The following is a 20,650-nucleotide window of genomic DNA, read 5'->3' on the forward strand; positions in this document are numbered from 1 at the left end:
ATTTAAACCAACATAATCATTTTATATTATTATATTGTTGCAGTTTTTCACTATGACCACCAGGTGACAGTAAACACTCACGGTTGTAAACATACTCAGGTATGATACGCCACCATGCAATATGATTGCACACAGTACTGTATGACTATGGTTGTTTTCATGTGGTTATCATGTTGGTTAGCATTGCTTTCCAGAGAGAAACGTATTGTGTGGATCGATCTCGGTCCCTCTGTTTGTTTGTGTGTCATACCTGTAGCCTACTGCCTGTACCAGTCAGTGCTGAACACTGGGGAGGAGCACAGAGGGAATCCTCTTAACCAGGTAATCTCTGCACCCATCTGCTGTTAGTCATCCACCACATTCAGTCTCCACCAATATGCCATTTGCCAGCTAGTTTCTCTCAACCAGCACAAGTTAACGTAAGAGGAATCCTCTGAGACAGAACATCAACGCATAGACTGGCATACAAGATGAATAGGGTAACATTGTCCCCCTGCTTTTCTCCTCCAGACCATGCTGCTGTCTCCACTGGCAGAGAGGAACTGGGAGGATCTGTGTTCAGTGCTTGAAGAAGTGCTGGAGTACCAGTCCCACAGGCAGCTGTTCGCCTTAGAGCTGGGCTCTGGAACTGGGCAGCATGTCATACGCTTTGCCCAGAAGATGCCCTTTGTCACCTGGCAGCCATCAGACATCAAAGAAGAGTCTCGGGACAGGTTTGTGTCTTACAGGAAAAAGGCTTCTAACATTTACGTTGGCTATATGTCATACAGTCAAGTGTGTATGACAGTAAGCTTTGTGGTTTTGCATTTTCCAGTTATGTAGATATGAAATAGTAGCAAGTGATTTGAGTATTTCATATTGAAATACACATGTAAGATTAAGTCTGCATACTCACCTACAGTATCAAGGAATACATTGCTGCAACCCATGCAAAGAATGTGCTGCAGCCTGTCCACCTGGATGCCAGCGAACCGTGGGAGAAATGGGCCGGCCTTTCTCACAACTCCTGTGACGTTATTATTGCCATTAACTTACTGCAATACAGCTCATTTAACACAGCACAGGTAGGCCTGCTTATCTATTTAAAAAGAAACAAGATTATGAGATAAATAATTGATCATATTTTGTGAAGGGTGTGCCAGAACCTGTTTCATAAACATTTTTCTTGATCATTTCCCTAGGGTGTTTTCACTGGAGCCGGTCAGACCCTCAGACAAAATGGCCTTTTGATAACATATGCGGTTCGTACCAGCAGTCAGAAGGTTTCTATGCACTCAAAATACTGTCGTGATGTCGTCATGAGAGTGTGAAGTGCAAAAGCTGACACATTCCCAAATCTTAAACATGTTCCAGGTGTATGCCATCAATGGCACCATCACACCGAGTTGTAACGAACACCTGGATGCAGAGCTACGGCAAATGTGAGTGGCCGTTTATTTCCCCTAATGCAACAATATGGTTCAGACTGACATGTTTAATGCTTTTTTGTTTTTTTTTAACACAGGAATCCAGAGTGGGGTCTTCCAGACATCGATGTGCTGAGACAGCTGGCCTTTGGGAACGGGATGCGCATGGAGAGGATGGTGAGTCACATACTTCAGCACCGGGTAACAATACCTGGGAATAACTTCACGATAGCTTTCACACCCGTATCGTTTTTCCATTTCCAGATCGAGATGGAAGAATACTACAAATGCCTCATCTTCAGAAAACTATGAAGACGCCAAAGTGCACAATTTGTATACTTATGCGCAAAACTATGTTATATGTTAAAGTAGATCTCATCCATGTCGTGTTGTGGCCTTCACCCTTATTGAAACATGAATGAATGTGACATGGAACACTATATTCACATGAATAAAAGTTGTCACACCTCTTTCTTTTTCTCAATCCTTAAGTTATACACACACAAAAAAAAAAATCAAAGTGAAAGCAAGCGGACAATAACAACCAGATATTTATTAAATATAATTTTAAAATTACCTTTAAAGTCAGACAGATCAGTGTGATGGAATAAAGAAGTTCACAGATGGCAACTGAAGGGTTACAGAAATCACCGAGTGGGTGCGTGATACATACATGCGGCACAAACTGTTTGCTCTGCCAGCATTTCCACATTTCTGGAGAGCCAACTACACTTTAGAAACGTGCTCCCACCTTTATTTACTACGTCGATGTCCTCACCTGTGACCGTTATAAACGAATGCAGACAGACGGGGTGCCTGGAGGTCACTTTCAGTTAATTATAGGTTAACGTACTTTGTTAACTGGATGTGGCAGTACTTTTATCTGCAACACAAATCATTTTAATAAAGAGAAGCGGGCTGCTAGAGCTACTGTACAGCTTTAGTTTGTTTTATGGTCACTAGCTGTGTCATTTAAATTATTAAAATGATGAAAGGGTATTTATTGAGGATTAAACAACCACCCAGCTAATTAACACTCCTCCCACAAAGTCCAATCCCTGAAATACATTTAATTATTCAAGAAACGACATAAAGACCGTTGTTAATCCAAAGCAGTGCACAACAAATAAATGCCAAAACAAGATGGAACCTACAGCTGCAGTGACATGATGGAGATTTGAGTTAGAGCCACATATTTCAGGCCTCTTCACTGTGCTTCACCTTCATCCTCACACCCACAATCTCTTAAACAGCACGCAAAGATGCCTCTCAATCACTGCCCAAACCGATAGGATACGTCGAATTCACTTCCATTTCAGAAAATAATGAAACTTTAACATGCAGATTTTGCTTTAGAAAAATATGAGACGAAGGATGGTTGTGTCTTGTCTTTTTTTGTCCTCAATTATGATCATATTTTCTTCTTTTTTTTTTTACTTTAATACCACTGACTATTTCTGACCTTCAGTTATTCATTTAATAAGGAAATACTACATACATATCAGCTGGAAAGAGGGAGGAAGAGGGTGAAAGGGTTATGGTGCCCTCTCTTGCAGCTTCACCCTGCATTCCCATACTTTAGTGGGGGAGAGGCAAGGAGGGCGACAGTTCTGCAACATCATCACAATATCTTACATTGCCACAACATCACAGCAAGGTGGAAGGTGGGAGAGGTGTGTTTGTGTGTGTGTGTATGTGTGTGTTTCCAGAGAGGAGAGAGTCCGGAGAGTGAAGGAGGAGAGAGGGTGTAGTGGGTCAGACTCTGCAGCATGCATGCTGCAGGCTTTCAATCGAAGGAGATGAGCTGTGCCTCTGCGCTGCCGGGCACAGCCTGAGGGACCTGCTGCTGCTGCTGCTGCTGCTGCTGCTGTTGTTGCTGTTGCTGCTGCTGCTGCTGCTGCTGTTGCGGGCCACCAGGGGGAGCCACCTAGCAAGATAAATGGAGTTTAGTGAGGACTGAACTAACCTTAAAATGTAAAAATCAAGAATAAATCATTAACCTAGAAGGAAGAAGTAAAAAGCGGCTGACCTGTTGGTACATGGGCGGCTGGCCTGGCATGTACTGCTGTTGTGGGGGCATATTGGGGTCCTGTCCTGGCAATGCTGAAATCATGTTCTGCATGGGGTATGGCTGGTAGCCCATGTAACCCATACCGTTGGTTGGGGCAGGCTGGGACATCGGGGGCATACTCTGGGCCTGAGAGGCCACATTCTGCACAGAACAAGGACAACATTGAGTGGGCTAATTATTTCTCTTTGAATATTTTGGCTGTAGTTTTTTTTTAAATCGTGAAAAGAAAGTGAGAGTCAATCAGACCTGGTAGCCCTGTGTGGGTGTGGGCTGATAGTTGGAGTAGGGTGGACTAGTTGTGGGCGGAGCCTGACCAGGAGGAGGAGCAGGCTGCCCGTTAGTGCCTGCAGCCTGGTACATGTATGCATTTACCATGTTGGGATCTGGAGGAAGAGAGGACCATCAGTCTCACACACACACACACAGCAGCACACTGCAATACACTGAAAAACGTGGCTGGTCAAAAGTACGCCTTCTCACCTGGGGCAGCATTGGGCATGGCCTGGTACTGCGGTGGGGCAGTCTGCCCGGGCTGGTTCATGTAGATGTTGTGCATAGGTGAACCCTCCACAGAACCAGCAGGGCTGAAGGTACCCGGGTAGCTGGGTGGAGCACCGGGCTGGTACACCACCCCTCCCGCCACATTGGGGGGCAAAGATTGCATCTGCGTAACAGCGCATACATATATAATCAGACATTTAATCCCAAAGAGTTACGAAGAGGTAAACATGGTGTCTAAATCACCATTTTATTTACACGTCAAAACCGAATAAATACATTATGCAACATGAAGGCCTGTGTGTCTTGCCAACGTGTTGCAGTGGGAGCTACCCTCTCGACCTCCTTTGCTAATCCCAATGACACGTGCGGTGCGTACCTGAGCGTAGGGCAGAGAGAAAGCAGGCATTTGGGCTCTCATCTGGATCGTGTGCTTCTGCTGCTCCAGACGCATCTGCCTCTCCTTCTCCTGCTCCTGGAGACGCTGGATGGCCAACTGTCTCTGCATCTCCAGGTACTCCTGCAGTTCAAAGACAAAAACACTTGTGAGCACTGTAATGAATAGCGTGTCATTACGTGCATTGTTCTCCGTGGAGAGCCTTATTTCCTCACCTGTTTCTTCTGCCTCATGATCTCCAGTTTCTGCGCTAGCTGGATGTGCCTCTGTCGCTCTGCTTCCTCTGTGGCACGACGCAGCTTCTCTCTGTGTTCGTCCCGGAGTGCGTTGAGGGCGGCCCGAGCGTCACGCACCTGAGCCAACTTGTCCTGCAGCCCCTCATAGTACACTGCGGACGGCATACGGGACGCGATAGTTCAGGGACCGGGACACTCACAAATGCATTGGTACACACACACACTCATGCCGACACTCACATCGCTTCTCATCCAGCTGGTTGAGGATGTCCAACAGCTGCGGGTGCATGTTGTTAATGGACTGGAAGAGTGAGAGCACGGCGCTGTCGTTGGTGATGCTGCGCCCGCGCATGTGGTTGCTCTTCATGCGGTTGAGGAAGGTGGTGACGGAGTTCTGCAGAGCCTTCAGAAACTGCTCGTGGTTCTCCTCCGACTCGCCGTTCTGGTACTGCTGCTGAAGGACGGAGACGAGAGGGAAGCGAAACACGGTAAGTCATTTTGTGGTTTTGCTAGACATAAAACAGCCAACATCGGCTCCCAGCACAGAGTGTCAACATACCTCCACTATGCTGACCGGCTGGACAGGGACATGACTTTCTACTGGCTGACTGATTGGTGGAAGCGGCTCAGCCAATGGCACAGGGGCCGGAGCTGAGGGGGTGGGACTCTTGCGAGCCTCTTCCTGCTTCTTCTCCCAGTACGTTCTGTTCAGGTAGCGAGCCAGCTGGAATAATGCGACATATTACCATCAGCACTACGCGCAAGAAGTAAAATTCCCACTAGTGTATTATAATGCAGGTATTGAAGAAGAGAAGGATGCGACATGTACCTCAGGGTCTACATCTTCAGCTGATGGAGCAGAGGAGTTCTGAAGAGAGCGTATAGTTCACATTGGTCAGTGACAGAAACATATTTCCAGAACTTGTAGAGTAAATAATTCATTTTGCCAGAGAGAGCGAGAGCGAGAGCAAGAGCGAGAGAGAGAGAGAGAGAGAGAGAGAGAGAGAGAGAAAGGCAGCCTGAGAAGAGGTCTCACCACAGGAGAGGTGTAGAGCGAGTTGACTGGTGGAGCGGAGGAAGTCACTGGAGTGGGATCAGCCTTGGGATACATTGAGTAGGAGTTCTTATGCCTCTGTAAGAATACATACAGGCATGCATCACTGTCTTTTTAGAGTTAAAATAGAAAGCACAAATGTCAGCTGTGCAACCCACCATGCGCTCCTTCTCCTCGGCCTCGCTTTGGGAAAGGGCAATGGCCAGCTGCAGCTCCTCTTCCTCCTGCAGGGCTGCCTCGTCTTTCTTGGGAGGCACCTAGTGAGAGAGCAGAGCAATTGTAGGATCCAGAAACAGCCCACAAACTACGATATATATATACGTATAATATACGATATTTGGATGAGTGAAAAAAATATTTTTATACAGAGCCTGATGAAGCCACGGGGGGATCTGTTTTCCTACGGAGGAGTCCTTTGATATCCACTTCCTATCCTCAACAAAATGCATTTCAACTATAACCGGTTACACCATCGACTAAGCCATCTCATTTTTTACTTCTACCTGGGATTGTTGAGACAGCGGGCTGGTCAGGTACTCGGGAGGCAGCTCTGCGGGGCCTGGGGTGGGGGACTTCCCTTCAGCTTTCCTGAGTGGAGGAGAGAGGGAGGGGTGGCTGGAAAAGCAAAAAGGGGATCGGGGAGGAATTAAAAACATCGTCAGTTAGAGGAGAGCATGCTGCCGGAGACACTACGAAGACAGAATAGAAGAAAACACATTCCTCTGTCAGTGCTGCAAACACGCATACCCGAGCGGAGGAATGTTAAGCTCTCTAGTCTGAAGGTCAATCAATCCCACCAACACAGAATGATGTGTTGCTATTGAGTCATGCATATGCCAAAGATCGTATTTTGCGGCATTGCTTAAAGTGGGTCGATACATAGATCATTGAAACTGCACAACGTGCTCTTAAATGTAATGGTGTTTTTGTCATACAAACAGTTAAAAGAGTTTACGGCTTATCAAATTATATTTTTCCAGGTTTCATCCAAGTGTTAAATAACAAATCAGCAAATTCTAAATTGTGATAGAATGCATTATAAATGGCTAACAAACAAACAAACAAACAAACAGGGCTAAAAATAATCAACTCCTTGGGGGAAGCCAGTGTCATACTGCAGCTAATGAAGCAGAGCTCCTTAGGTAGAGAGACACTGTTCAGAGCCACCATCCATACTTCACACTCAGACTGAGAGATGTGGCGACTCACTTGTTAAGCAGCTCAAAGCAGGGCTCACACACACGCACTTCCTTCTCTATGCCAAACTTTGGGATGGTGGAGTACTTAGACGAACACTTGCCGCAGAAAATCTGTCCGCAGGCTCGACAATGGTGCTGGAGGAGCAAAGAACACAAATCGAGGTCAACTTCCTTGCATGCGCCATAAACATATACTCCACTCGCACACGTACGGCTGTAAATGGAAAAAAGAAAACCATAAAATCTCCAAGTGCCCTAGTTTGAAGAAAGCCCAGCCTACCTTTCTCGTCATAACTCCAAACTGGACTCTGCACCGGTGGCACTCCTCAGCATCAACCCAGTCAGGGGCCTGGACAAAGCAGACAGACATCACATATCACTAAAGCTGTGGTTACTGCAGCTTTGTGCACAATCATCTCCTCTTCTAAAGAGATCAGCGCCAGATATACAAACATCACTGACTCTAAAAAGTAAATGTCTCACTCTCTCAGCTGCGAACATGGCATCACTCTCCTTGAACTCGGGGAACACATGACCTGTGAGAAAAGAAAAGCAGACCTGTTAAACATACGGTATGATACTAGTAGTGCATTACAAGACCTCGTGGGATTTAGAAATGTGTAACTTGCAACGCAGCCTTTGCGGTGGAATTGTCACTTGAAAAATTACAGACATGGCAGCTACGTACAGGATAGAGATCACAGAGGACCTAAGCAATTATTACAAGTTAGTAATGTGTTTAGCTTAAATGTAATTGTAGCCACGACAGGACTGGGAAACATTCATCTGGGTAATTATTCTTTCAGAGATCCTTAAACTTCCTTTCAGCAAAGCTCAGTGGGGAGAAAACAAAGTAAAAACACAGCATGTGTCCACTCACCTTCCACTTTCATGATCTGATAAGTGTCTTGGACCACCTTGTATTTGGGTTCGTTGCGGAAGGCGTGAGCCCAGGCCTGGATCAGGTACAGGATCTTGTTTCTGACATTGGGTTCCGTCTGTTTTTGGTGGTAAAAGAACCAGACAATGAATTTAAAAAAAGTCTCAACAATCCCTCTTGAGTTTATCTATAGATTTCTGTTGTCAAATAACATTGGTACAAGTGAGCTTTTTCAAACACACACACACTGAATCAAACAACGTGGTGTTTGGTAACAAGAACAGGAGGTGGGAAGTCCCTTGTTCTGGTCTGAAAAAAAAAAACAACCCTTGTCACAAGGCTATGACATCATCAGGAAGTGGAAACCAGCATGGGCTGCAGGAGCTAAAGTCACATGACGAGGCAAAGAGCCAATCAAGCCTTGCTAGCTCACGCTGTTATGCAGCCAGCTGCCTGACGTGATAAGACAAATTCCCCGGTCTGTGGAGCAAAACACGGCGACCAAGCTTCCCACTGCTTGTTCACACAATACATAGATGCACTATTCAACAGAACAGGATGATGAAGTAAGGGTAACCTTGAGTAAATCCTTCAGTTCCTCCATCGTTGTTTTACTCGCCACCTCGTCGTGGACCGTCTGGCCACAGTTCTTCACCACTGACTCCAGGACCTGAAGGGTGAGGTGTCATAATCACTCACTACGCCAACTATGTTACGCACATTTCACCTAAGAAGCTTTTCATCACAAAAAAACAAGTGAAAGAATGAAACCAGACAGCTGCACATTGTCCACGTGTGTTACCTCAAGAGCATAGAGGGCCACATGGGGGTTTTTGTCGTTCAGCTTCTTCTTAATGGCCCCGATAGCATACTTAGCTCTGCAGGGACAGACACAGATAGTGCTCAATAGAAAACCCGAGGCAATAAATTAAGACAGCAAAACAATGAACCTCATAATCAACTTCAGCAGCCGATGATATGATGACCGTGGAGGGAAGAATCACTCACTGAGCGTCTCCTTGTCGAATGAGATCACAGATCTGCAAGATGGATTCCCAGTCAGTCTCCAGCAGCAGCTGACTGGTGGCTTTATCTGCAATTAGAACAGATGGTTGAATCTTTATAACATATGTATTATTATTATAGACTTGCTTCATGGAAACCATGGTCGTCTAGTCTTTGTGTCTATATATAGACATAAAGTAGGGTAAACGTCCCTATCTACACTCTTAGGTACACCTAGATAAATGTAATGCCTGTAAATCCTTCCCCCATGAAGGGTGTAATATTCAGTTTGTTTAAACTGTTTTAGAGAGGTGTTCAATAAGCTTTATGGTCATTTTGGAGGCTGTAATTTGTGACCATGTTGATTTTCATTGTGTTACACTAACGAGTTTCTAATATTTATAAAATAAAACGGCAACCAAGTGTATGTATGTATGTATGTATGTATGTATGTATGTATGTATATATATATATTTATATATATACACACATACGTAGATGCACTGTATCTTGTGTCAGGCTTATTTTGATTTAATGCAATCTTACTGTAGTGTTTTCTCATGACTAAAGAGATAAATGAACTACATCGATGTTCCCTTTTCAAGAGGAAACAAATTCAAGTTTGATCTGTTAACCTCGTGACATGAGAAAAGATTTGGTCCCTTTTTCATTATTGTAAATTTCTATAAATGTTGTCTTCGCTTAGTTTTAGGAACTTCATTGCACAAGTCGATACAGTGCTTACATAGTGGATGTTTCTAAATTCCTGTGTTTCTAATGAACACAGCACCAAGCAGCAAACAAAGATAATGTACAACATGCACAGAGAGCTGTTCATCAGCTGGGTGTCAGTTCTACCAATCTACCCATCAATATCAGGGGAAATACAAGGAAGAAGTGTGTTAATACGCAACTGTGTCTGCCAATTATTAATAGAAGTTCAAAGTTGTTTTTTTACTGGGTAGGGCTAGTGAAAGCTAAGCTAATTAGCCACCATACGTTACCTTTGCCAGCTGTATTTGAATAGAAAGGAGCTAAACAAGGACTAGTTTAGGAGCTAATCAACCTGTTGTGGAGTTAAAAACAACAACTTAGGACAACAATAGAAGTCATAAGTAGGTCATCTCACGAATGTCACTGGTGTGCTGCTTGCTTCCTTAAACAGCCGAGTCATGTTATGCATTAACGTTATTTACTAAATCACGAGCTAACGTTAACGTAGTATCGTAAGTGTGTGAGGCAATGAACATAAAGGGAACCCATCAGTGTAGCCTGGCTAATAGCACGAGATAACACACGGGTAACGTAACGCGGCTTTAATACGACTGTGAGGTTAAAATAACGGACAAATATGTTCGTAAATGTATTTAATCGGGCTGGTGGATTTAAGTGAGCCTTGTCCGGGCCTCAGAACAATAGCAGCGAGATTGTTAGCAGGCTAAAATTAGCTGGCCCGAGAGCCACAGCCCCAGCGTCTGTCAAAACAATACGCTGGAAGAGGAAAAAAAAACGCACTTTGACTCACAGTTGGCTGATAAACTACCAACTTAACGAATGTGCTGATAACTCACCCAGAAGCCTCTCAAATGTACCTCCACCCTTTCCCATCTTAGATCCAACGGCTCAAAGTGGCTGACGAGGCGTCTTGTTTGGTGAACGAGTCCCGGATATATTCACCGCTGAGGGTTAGCCTGTTAGCTTCTCTGTTAGCCACGGAGCACAGCTGTACGGCGCTTCCTACTTCCCACTTCCGGCGTAGAAACAACAACATGGAGCGTTTTTTTCTCTCCCTAGCGACTGACAAAGACAATGGCAAGTACATTTGACAGAATCAGCATTAATGGCCAAGTATGCACATACAAGGAATTTGACTACAGGTTTTTTTTGCATCTCTTTACTGACACATAAATACAAATAACAACAATAATATACAGGACTGTTATGTATGCAAGTAGTGAAATACTAGGTGTAACGTTAAATATTAATATTAATGTTTTAATCATGTAGACAGAGGTGGAAGTACATTTACATTAGCAGTATACGGTTGTGAAGTTAGATACTATTTCAAAAGAAAATAATGTTGCCTACTTTTTACTCTACTACCTTTACAGTATGTGAGTTATATATACCAGTTAAAATGCAAAATTAAGATTTTAGAAATCTGTGATTATATGAAATATGATGAATTGTTGAGCAGTAAATTAAACTACCCAACTTTATATAAATAGGCTTGTTAGAATTAGCTGAAGAGTAACTTAACACCTCTGAAAATCTTGTTTTTTCCTGACCTCCAGGGTTGCAAGATTCTCCTTAATACACTGCTTAGATATTGATATAGTGCTCTTGTCTAACACTACGTTTTCCCTGTTGTTGTGTTAAACAGCACAGTCTGCCTTACTGTATTCACAGCATTACTGTCCCAGCATTGGTATAGGCCTACTTAGGTCATGTATGAGTCACTACCTGGCACTTGGAACACTGGTGCCCATTGTTATTGTGGTGCTGTAATGCTCTATAAAGTGGCATTGTGTTGCTCTGTCCTCTGCTGATAAGAAATACATTATTTTACTGTTTACAGCAAATAGAAAGCAAATACCAGGGTGAACCTTCTATGCAGTTAATCTAGTTTAAAAATATGTAGCTTAGAAAAAATGAAATTCAGAGTCAGAATGTACAGTAACCAAAGTTCAAGGGTCTGTAATGATTTTAATTCACTGAAATTGGTTTTGAAACTCTCTGTGGATGATCATTTACTTCAAACTAAAGGAGTACAGAGATTCTGACAGAAATACTGACAGATAGGAACACACGTGTTACAAACTTCCACATTCTCTGTTGATCTGTTTGTTAGTTAAAATTATATCGGTTTGGATGTCCAAGATAGGTGATGGGATGGCTGGTCCGTTGTGATTTGACAAAGAGTAGGAGGTTTTTGCTAAGAGAGTCTAGTTTGCTGTACTTGTTGTTAACTGGCGGAATCCCAGGATCTTTATGTCATGAAAGAAAGATGTGTTTTTTTTTGCCCCTGGTACAAGGAACAGGAGATGGAAGACCACACACACAGACACACACACACACACACACACACACACACACTTCTCAACAATATGGCACCACAAGCAAACGTACACACATCCCCATTGTTCTATTGTTCTTCTCCACTCAGTATAACCACATACAGTAGTAGTGTTTACATAAAGGAGCAAAACAAAGATTTTCTTATTAAAACTACTATAATACTTCTCTCAAGCATATGCAGTTGTTATGTCTTATATCTGTTATCATACAAATGTGAACACACACCATTTGCCTCACTAGAGAATTTGGAACCAAAACTTTTATTGTGTTTTACACTGACAGACAGAGAACGAGGTTATTGAACAATATCGGGTATGAAATAATAAAATGAGTTCAATTTTTGCTAAACAGCTTCCTGCGGCTTATCAGAGAAAAAAACTAACTGGAAAAACATTAAATATAAAATAATTACAAGGAGCAAAATCAAAAGGACAGGAATCACGTTTGTCACCGTTTGGGGTGCATTTGTGGGACTTGAAGGCATTCAGACATTTTGGAAGCTTAAACATAGCCTTTGACTTGTGAGGCGGCCCTGCGAGGACTACTTTCTCCACTGCTGAAGGTGGGAGAGCCTGGGAGGCCAGGGGGACTTGACCCGGCATAGAGCAGAGATCCCCCAATGAGGAGCAGGGCTGATGCCCCCCAGCCGATGTAAAGGGCAGGGCCAAGCTCACGCTTGTGTGGGGCCGCCACATGTGGATCATAGAAATCCCTGATGATGGAGTGGGCAGTCCAGCAGACGGGTACAAGGTAGAGGAACCCTGCGATGGCAAAGAGGGCGCCGGAGATGCGAGCAATTCGGGCCTTGGCGCTGTTTACACCAATGCACTTAGTACACTTGACTCCGAGGACCCCCAGAGCCAGGGCCAGGCCACACATCAGGATGGAGAACACGGTGAGGCCTCGGGCTGCCTGCATGTCACTGGGCAGAGCCAACAAGCTATCATACACCTTACACTGGATTTGACCCGTGCTCTGCACAATGCAATTCATCCAAAGGCCTTCCCAAATGATCTGAGCCGTCACTATGTTGTTACCGATGAAGGCAGTGACCCGCCACAGGGGGATGATGCAGACTACAAACCCACCCACCCACCCCACAAGGGACATGATTAGGCCCAGCAGCTGCATGCCTGTGGTTGCCATGTTGAAAGGTGTTGTTTGAATCAGATGGATTTGTCTTTGTCTTTATTTCAGTCTCTGTTTGTCGCAGAGGGACAAGTTATAGTCCCACAAAGAAATGTGAAAGTCTACAGTACTGGATATATTGTGCTCCACTGCAGGATCCTCAAGTGATGATGGTGTTGAGTTTAGCTTGCGTCAGACAAGGACAGGTATCCTGGAATTCAGAAAATAACATTTTAAATAACATTAGAAAAACATTTTTTTTATACTTTTTTATCCATCACACAAATAGTGCTACAAAATAAATATTTATAACTTCCTACGACTTGGAACAACGAGCATTATATTAGTAAAGTATGAAAAGACTAATGGAGCATATATTTATCATAAATATTTGAAAACAGGCTGCGAGGCCCATGTTTAGTGGATTCCAGTGAGAAGCACAGAGAATAGCCGTCTTTGACACAGCTGTGGGTGTCGAGCTACGCCTTGCCTGGTGAGTGGATTATCTCAGAAAAACATGAGGAGACTCTGAACACAAGCATCTTTCATGAGGGCTTGTAGAGTGGGCCAGGAGGACCTATGTCATCTATTTATCTCTGCTCTCAGTATCCACATTTCACCAATTCTGTGAATCAAACCCTCCCTGCACAATCAGTCCAGGGGTGGCTCCATGACATGGATGGGTGGGGAAATGTCAAAAGGATAAGTTTTAGCCTTTGGCCCCCTTTTAGATAAACATGTATCCAATAAAAACCAATCTGAGATATTTGATTTAATATGAATAAAGTGGAACAGTCTGTTTTGTAAGTGGGCAGATAACAATGGATCATACGAATCCTTGAAACCAGAATAATCAGTCTGACAGACCCACATTCTCCCACTGTTACAAAATATTGTGCACAAATTCATGAAGTCTCTCAAAGGCCCCTGACTTTCAAAAACTATGCCTTATCTTTCATACAACTAACGACTCTGTCTATTGGGATACTTTTCAGGAAATTATCGCAAATGAGGCACGAGTGATCCATACACCTGCCTCTAACACTGAGACTATTTAAATATGTGTTACTGTATTAAGTTGTGATACAGCCAAACATATAATACACGAACAACTAGGAACAGTCAATATATTCCATCAAACCCATCACTTTTCTCTTAAATGTATCGGTTTTCAGTCTAATTTATTTTGACATTTTGAGATATTTATGGATATTTACCTCAAAAGAAGTATATTGGACTCTCGCTGCTCCCCTTGGTCCACAGGCTAGTGTTGCTGGTCCTTTGCTTGTGTTGATCAGTTGCAATGCCTGGAGTTGTGGATGACAGACGGCCCTGAGGATTCAGTTCGGTCCCCAGGAAGGCTGGAGGAAAGGGGAGGCTCTGTCTCAGAAGTCAGGCACACTGAAGTAGAGCGGGTCGTTCGGCTTGGACACCCAGGACTGGACTGGAGATGGGGCTGCCCTCCGAGATGCCAGCGCAAGTCTGTGTGGCAGTGGGCAGAAGCATGCGCTTGTGTGGACGACTGTGTCAGTGTGTGAATGAGTGAATGTGTTTGAGTGTGTCTCCCAGTGCCTGGCGTACGAGCACAATGCCCTGCTGTTTGGCTGTGCCCTCCCTCCCTGCTCCTCGTCAACCTCTGTCCCAACCCCGCAGCCCCTCACGTCCATCCAACTCTGCAACCCATGTTCTCTTCTTTTTGACTCACTTGTTCATTTATGAGAGTCTTCTCTTTTTCGCCTACCCTCCTCTTTCCCTTACAATCTGTTTATGGCTTTCATTGAACTTTTTCGAGTGAGTCAGTCCTTATTCAACCTCTTGTTCACTGTTCTGACAGGGAAAGTGTGGGCCATTGTAGTTTTTCATATGGATTTGTCATTAAATAGATATATTTGACACACTGGATTGATACTGTAAAGATAATCAGATGCACAACAACTGTAGTTACACTGGAGAATTATAAATATAGAAATAAAAACACAAATGCTTAGATGCTGCAGAAACTAGAAGAGATGATTAGGGGAGCATCGTTTTTGCCGCCATGCAGGCGACCAGGACTGAAGAACGGATGAAGTCTGTCAGTGAATGCATCTGTGAAGGTGTGAATGTGGACTCCAGATTCTGCGCAGTAGAAGGACACACGGCCCTCAGTGTAGTCCAGAAACACGCCCACCGTCCTGGGTCTCTGCTCTAGAGCCAACGGCGTGGCAGGAGAGGTGTTGGCAATGAACTGGCCTCCAGCCTTCAGGCTCAAAGTCCAGAAGCCATTTGCAGGGCAGACAGAGAACTTGCCCTTCCTGTTCATGGACTGTCTGACGACACCCAGATTCCACTCGATCTTCTCCCCGACCTCCACCTCCCAGTAGCACCTCCCGCCGCTGAAGCTTTCTTTGGCCAGCACGTTTGCCACGCGGTCGAACCGCTTGGGGTGATCTGGTACCTCTTGAAGCTTGTCCGTATGTCTCACCTGTTTTCTGTCATCTGAGACGGAGAGGAAGGGGTGGGCTGTCTTGGCGCTCAGATTGACATCCACTAAGAAAGAGGGAAGAGAAAACGTCAAGAACGGGTCAAATCGTCCTTTTTTATGTGTGTACAGTCCCTTTATATTTGTTTCTGTGTGGACAAAGCCTTACCTATGTATTTCTCTATTCTCTTGAGTTCTGTCAAAGAAGAGCCAAACATTTAAAAAACGAATTTATTGTAGAATGCTCATTTAATGATTTAATACACAAGACAAAAGTTGCATTACTCACCAGATTTGGAGAGCCTGTTGACTTCTACCTTAATCTTCTCCATTATGTCTGCCAGTGCTCGTCTGGTGACCCCAACACATGGGTCAGTTTCTATGGTAACTTTGGACCAGTCCTTCATCCCAGAGGGGCGCACAGTGGGAACACTGTTCTGCATGACACAAACAAAGTTTTCACGGATGGAAGCCAGGCACCAATGCCATTGCATCATCTACAGAAGGTGAAGGCAATTACCACGATAACTTGGTCCGTATCGTCATCTTCATCACTTTTTACAGGAATAAGGGGGTCGGGTTCGGTGTTCTCCTTCCTCAGCACCTGGATCTCCTGTTCGATCTCCTTCACCAATGTTTCTACCTTCTTCTCCTCCTCTCTCTGTCTCCCCTCAATTGCGTCAACCACGGCTTTGTGATTCTTCTCCATAGCGTGTACGAGGGCAGAAAAGACCTTCTGGCTCTCTCGCACCTCTCTGAGGTAGGAGTTCTGATTGGACGCCATCATGTATCAACATTCAACTATGCACATTTTTGTTAAACAGAGATTTCTAATGATGTAGAGGTTTTAAACGCACCTTTTGTAGCTCCAGAGCATATTTCAATCTTTCTGCCTTCTGCTGCCTCTCCTGAATCATTTGCTCAATATCTATAACCTGTAACAGTGACATACACATATAAACTAGCTGTATTAATAATCAGATCACTTGTGATTGAATCCCTGACAAATGCAATGAAGTACCATTTCCTCATCCGGTGGTTTCTCTGGTCGAGCCTTCCTGTAGTTATCTGAGACTTCTGCCAAAATACGGTTGACGCTGAGGTCAGGCCTGTCACTAAACAGTCTCCTGCAGCGCGGGCAGTATTTGGACTGGTGTCGTGTCCAGTAGTGGCTGAGACAGGACAAGCAGAAGTTGTGTCCACACGGTATGGTCACCGGGCTGGTGAAGATGTCTCTACACAGAGAGCACAGGAAGTGCTTCTCGGGGAGAAGGCTAATCGTAGAGGCCATACTCTGAAAATGACAATGTCAACAGAGTATGAGAAAGTTTTTTAATTTTTTTGTTTTTGTTTTTTACATCTGGTGAATACGCTTGCAGTTGAGTGAATGTTTGAATGAATCTATTCTTTGAAAATTCCCATAAAATGTTCTTAAGTACAGTAATGTACTTTCACTGTATTTGAGAACATATTGTTCCAGGGCTATCTTTCAAAGCTTCATACTGCAAAGTTGATAAATGCTTTGCAATATCAAATCAACTATTCCATGTTGAACTATATGTACACTGACAGCTTAAAAAAGGAGCATTTTCTCTAAAATGTGATATTTTTTAACTCAGCTTTGCAGCATTCACACTCGCAGGACGAATGGTAGGACGTGTTCTTGAGCAGAATGTCACTCCGCTCATATTATGTAATGATACACAAAGTACAGGATACAAGACTTATTTTTTTAATCTAGTGAAGTAACATTCATTTCACTGGTAAAAGCTCCCCACGGTGAAGCCTAATCCTCTAATTGTACAGGCGTTTCAGTTAAAAGGAATTTCTTTGTGATCGAGTCAATATACTAACAGAGAATGTCGTCAAACAGGTAGCAACCACAATGTTTATACGTCACTGGGGAGCTACAGTACAAATCAACACAACGCTAACTACTAAAATGTTTTGTCCTGACATTCATGTCGGAAACACTCTTGGATTATGCAGTTCAAAAAAATTATTTTAAAGTCTGAATTAATTGACAGAAAAAGTAGTTTTCCAAAAGTAAAACAGAAACTAATGTGAAATATTTACTGAGTAAAGTGTGATCTTACCTCTCCAGGTTAATCTTGTCCAGCTAACTCAGTCCGCACTGCTTCTAGTCACAGTTTCAGGTATGTAGAGACTGCAAATGATTTACACTGAACAGGTGCACTAAGGTGTGTGTGTGTGTGTGTGTGTTGTGGGGCATTGCTTTAGACAATGGCACTCTCAGTTGAGACTCCACCCTGAATGTTATCTGAGCTACTCGTCACCTACAGCGAGGCACCAGGAAATGTTGGAGGTTAAATAAAATGCTATGTGGTTAACAAAGAACAAACTCTCACATGCTGTGTCACAAAACTCAATGTCATTTATTCAATTTACACATTTACAGTTTAAATCAACCGTGACATTTACTGTTGACCATGACTAAACCCATAGGCTGCATAGTAAAGCTCAACTTTCAGTCTCAACCTAAAGGGGGTTGTACATTTCCTTATATAGTTTGGTATCAAGTCAGCCTGAAAGCTACATAAGCAACAGTTAGATTACAAAGAGGCCATGATATATATTTATTTATTTTCCGTTTATTCCTGAAAAACAGGCCATAATCAGTCAATACCACACTGTCATGGACGAGGAGTAGCAAAGAAGCGGTTGATGAAGATTGAGTTAAAGTTGAGTCTGGCAGGAGGGGCCACTCTGTCCTCCATATGCTCTATAGCTACCTGGGCTGTTCCTCCTGCTGATCCACCTACTGCACCACCTATGATCCCATAAAGAACCATCCCCCCTGGCCCCTCTATGGACCCAAACAGTGCACCCATGACAGCCCCCACAACAAAACCCGTACCCACTCCTCTTGCCAGGGAGGTTCTGAGCCATCCGTTGTCCATCTCCGCCTTGGCTCGGATCTCTGCGCCAACAATGGCGGTGTAGGTATCCTTCTGGTGACACAAATCCTCCGCTATGTATTTTTTCTCCATCTCAGTCCACGCCTTCTCTATCTCTCCCGTCCTCTGCTTCTTGAGCTTCTTCACCTCCTTCTCCACGCAGTCCTCTGCCTTCAGGAAGGTTCTGCTGGAGAAGCAGACCCCTCCTAAGGAGGCCACCATTCTCTCTATCTTCTGCAGCAGCTCTCTGTCTCGGCTGCGATATCTCCGGTTCTTGCTGAAAACATGAAAGCGTCCACCGTACTGCTCGATCAATTCTCTCAGGGGCCAGTCAGTCTTCTGCATCCGGTCTGCCAGGGCAGCTCCCTCAAGGTTTCCCTCATAGGCCAGGATCACCATGCAGTGCCTCAGACAGTGTCTTCCAAAGCGTTCCTTCATTAGTTTGGGGGTTCTCAATTCATTCAGGGATATTTTCTCCATGTCAAAGGTGACAAGAAAGACATGGGGACCAGGAATACACAAGCACTTGGACCTCCTCAACTCCATTTTCCTCTTGACTTGAGATATACCCTTGTCGTAGAAGTTTGGTCCATTGATCACAGCCACCCGTCTACCAGCTAGCTCTCCGGTAGTCTTCCTGCTGCCAGAAAGGCAGGAGACATTCTTAGCAAACTCTTTCCTCCCAAGTATGTGATTTGTTAATAGGAACTGCGAAGGCCCACTGCTGCCAACCACCATGAGCCTTAATTCTGTAGGAGATCCTGTGACAAAGTGAAGTTTGTTTTGAGAATAACACCAGGTAAATGTAAGAAGAATTGTGCATTTGCTCATTGTTATTGTGTTTCATTCTCTTGCCATTGTATCTTGAGGCTGTGCTATGAGCTAAATGCTTACTTTGGCATGGCAACATGCTCACAATGTCAATGTTAGCATACTGATGTGTAGTAGGTATAATGCCATGTTTACCGTTCAGCATGACAACTTTTGCCAGTCGGCACAGAATGCAGAAGTGCTGCTAAAGGCTGACGGGAAAATTATAATATTGACCTGATGAACGCGCTAGATGAAAAGTCAGAGGGTCACTAAGTAATTAAAGTTCATCCTGAGGGGGTTATGGATGCTATACAAAATTGCATGGCAATCTATCAAACATTTCACTCAAAAACACAAATATCAACTAGTAGAAAAGCCAGAGGATCACCAAAGTCATCCGGATTCATACTCTGGGTAACACAAATGTCTGTACCAAGTTTCATGGCAATCGATTACAATTTTTTTTAGATGTTTCAGTCTGGACCGACTGCAATGCCGCTAGCATGGCTAAAAACTAATGCTATGGAATTCTGCTAAAGGGCATGCAAACTGAAATGAGCCCACCTTTTTAAAAACACATTTGTTAACCCCCTGGATATGTTACATCAGTGATCTTACCTTTCTTCCTCTTATCCATTTGGCAGATCTACAGCACAGATTCACTCGTTTAATTTGGATTATCACAAAGTTCTCCAGCTTCTCCCTGGACTGAAGTCATCACCATGAGGGTTGCATATATTCAATGAAAACACATCTCTTTCTCTCTCTCTCTCTCTCTCTCTCGCTCTCTCTCTCTCGCTCTCTCTCTCTCTCTCTCTCTCTCTCTCTCTCTCTCTCTCTCTCTCTCTCTCTCTCTCTCTCTCTCTCTCTGTTGATTAGGTAATCGGTACCAGATTTACTATTGAGTGGAAAATTACCTCAGGGTTGTATGCTGGCAGGGAGCACATTCGTAATTATTGGCATTCTTAATGAAATACTTGGATTAAGTATACACTACTGTGTTTTATACTTTTGCAGTTAGTTCCTTAGTGACATTGTGAATATGGAGGAGGGGATTTATACATTTTATATAGCCACACATAAGTAATTCGTAACCATCATCATCATCATCATCCACAAGCGCTGATCAGAGGTAATTATTTGAAGATGACAAGAACTGATTGCAGAGGTGAGTTTAAGACATATACAACATTTAATTAACTGTAGCCCTGATTAGTGAATGAATTAATAAACATTCAAACAGAGTTTTTGTTATTCTGTTAAAATGACATGAAAAAAAACACTCTAATTTAAAATGTGACCCTACACGGTTATCTCAGTCCACCAGACAGCGTTTTTTTCCTGGGATCTGAAAAATCAATAGCTCATTAAATTAGTTTGATCCTGTCTGAGTAGAGCACACATTTATATTCTAAATATAGACTAGTGTCTTGTTGTGACTAGTTGACACAAATAACAGTGTTTACAAAAGCCTGCACACCAGCCTCATGTGCACGAACACTCTGT

General features: G+C 43.7%; 4 protein-coding genes across 8 annotated transcripts; 1 reads left to right on the top strand and 3 right to left on the bottom strand.

Moving 5' to 3' along the window:
- Positions 1-513: 513 nt before the first annotated feature.
- LOC306709678 (methyltransferase-like 26 B) lies at positions 514-1,718 on the top strand (the record flags this gene model as incomplete). Its single annotated transcript, XM_079177925.1, has 6 exons — positions 514-713; positions 902-1,064; positions 1,182-1,241; positions 1,354-1,421; positions 1,505-1,583; positions 1,671-1,718. 6 exons carry the CDS (start codon positions 514-516, stop codon positions 1,716-1,718), a joined length of 618 nt encoding a protein of 205 aa, XP_079034051.1.
- Positions 1,719-1,939: 221 nt separating this feature from the next.
- hgs (hepatocyte growth factor-regulated tyrosine kinase substrate) lies at positions 1,940-10,455 on the bottom strand. Of its 4 annotated transcripts, none has more exons than XM_079177645.1 (20): positions 10,318-10,455; positions 8,750-8,834; positions 8,544-8,619; positions 8,319-8,411; positions 7,742-7,859; positions 7,345-7,397; positions 7,142-7,210; positions 6,872-6,996; positions 6,166-6,277; positions 5,821-5,919; positions 5,645-5,740; positions 5,438-5,476; positions 5,168-5,332; positions 4,849-5,059; positions 4,588-4,760; positions 4,355-4,495; positions 3,958-4,141; positions 3,724-3,860; positions 3,436-3,618; positions 1,940-3,333 (listed from the first exon to the last, which is right to left on the bottom strand). In XM_079177645.1, exons 1-20 carry the CDS (start codon positions 10,352-10,354, stop codon positions 3,193-3,195), a joined length of 2,337 nt encoding a protein of 778 aa, XP_079033771.1. In that variant the 5' UTR covers positions 10,355-10,455; the 3' UTR covers positions 1,940-3,192. The 4 variants fall into 4 exon arrangements, with proteins under 4 accessions (XP_079033771.1, XP_079033770.1, XP_079033769.1 ...); XM_079177644.1 differs by having other exon boundaries at positions 4,849-5,062; XM_079177643.1 differs by having other exon boundaries at positions 6,160-6,277.
- A 1,665-nt stretch (positions 10,456-12,120) lies between these two features.
- Positions 12,121-17,636, bottom strand: cldnk (claudin k). 2 transcript variants are annotated; one of them, XM_079177598.1, is made up of 8 exons: positions 17,510-17,636; positions 16,435-16,707; positions 16,271-16,348; positions 15,934-16,182; positions 15,703-15,850; positions 15,583-15,609; positions 14,170-15,481; positions 12,977-13,163 (listed from the first exon to the last, which is right to left on the bottom strand). In XM_079177598.1, exons 2-7 carry the CDS (start codon positions 16,702-16,704, stop codon positions 14,937-14,939), a joined length of 1,317 nt encoding a protein of 438 aa, XP_079033724.1. In that variant the 5' UTR covers positions 16,705-16,707; positions 17,510-17,636; the 3' UTR covers positions 12,977-13,163; positions 14,170-14,936. The 2 variants fall into 2 exon arrangements, with proteins under 2 accessions (XP_079033725.1, XP_079033724.1); XM_079177599.1 differs by lacking the exons at positions 15,583-15,609; positions 15,703-15,850; positions 15,934-16,182; ... (1 more) ...; positions 16,435-16,707; positions 17,510-17,636 and having other exon boundaries at positions 12,121-13,163; positions 14,170-14,941.
- Positions 17,637-18,067: 431 nt separating this feature from the next.
- Positions 18,068-19,781, bottom strand: LOC306709381 (GTPase IMAP family member 9; the record flags this gene model as incomplete). The annotated part of the gene is made up of 2 exons (XM_079177484.1): positions 18,068-19,092; positions 19,763-19,781. 2 exons carry the CDS (start codon positions 19,779-19,781, stop codon positions 18,068-18,070), a joined length of 1,044 nt encoding a protein of 347 aa, XP_079033610.1.
- Positions 19,782-20,650: the final 869 nt, after the last annotated feature.

Source organism: Pholis gunnellus (assembly GCF_910591455.1).
Source record: "Pholis gunnellus genome assembly, chromosome: 17".
NCBI lineage: Eukaryota > Metazoa > Chordata > Actinopteri > Perciformes > Pholidae > Pholis > Pholis gunnellus.

Bases quoted from the DNA above. Each gene is read 5' to 3' on its own strand.
- hgs (XM_079177642.1), bottom strand. From the start codon at position 10,354: ATGGGAAAGGGTGGAGGTACATTTGAGAGGCTTCTGG. The intron at 7,860-8,318 runs GTTACCCTTACT...CACCAAAAACAG, and splicing joins AACTGAAGGATTTACTCAAG to ACGGAACCCAATGTCAGAAA. The intron at 5,333-5,437 runs GTACATGTCGCA...GCATTATTCCAG, and splicing joins CTGAAGATGTAGACCCTGAG to CTGGCTCGCTACCTGAACAG.
- cldnk (XM_079177598.1), bottom strand. From the start codon at position 16,704: ATGGCCTCTACGATTAGCCTTCTCCCCGAGAAGCACTTCCTGTGCTCT. The intron at 16,183-16,270 runs GTGCGTTTAAAA...GCGTCCAATCAG, and splicing joins ATGCTCTGGAGCTACAAAAG to AACTCCTACCTCAGAGAGGT. The intron at 15,851-15,933 runs GTAATTGCCTTC...TGTGTCATGCAG, and splicing joins ATACGGACCAAGTTATCGTG to AACAGTGTTCCCACTGTGCG.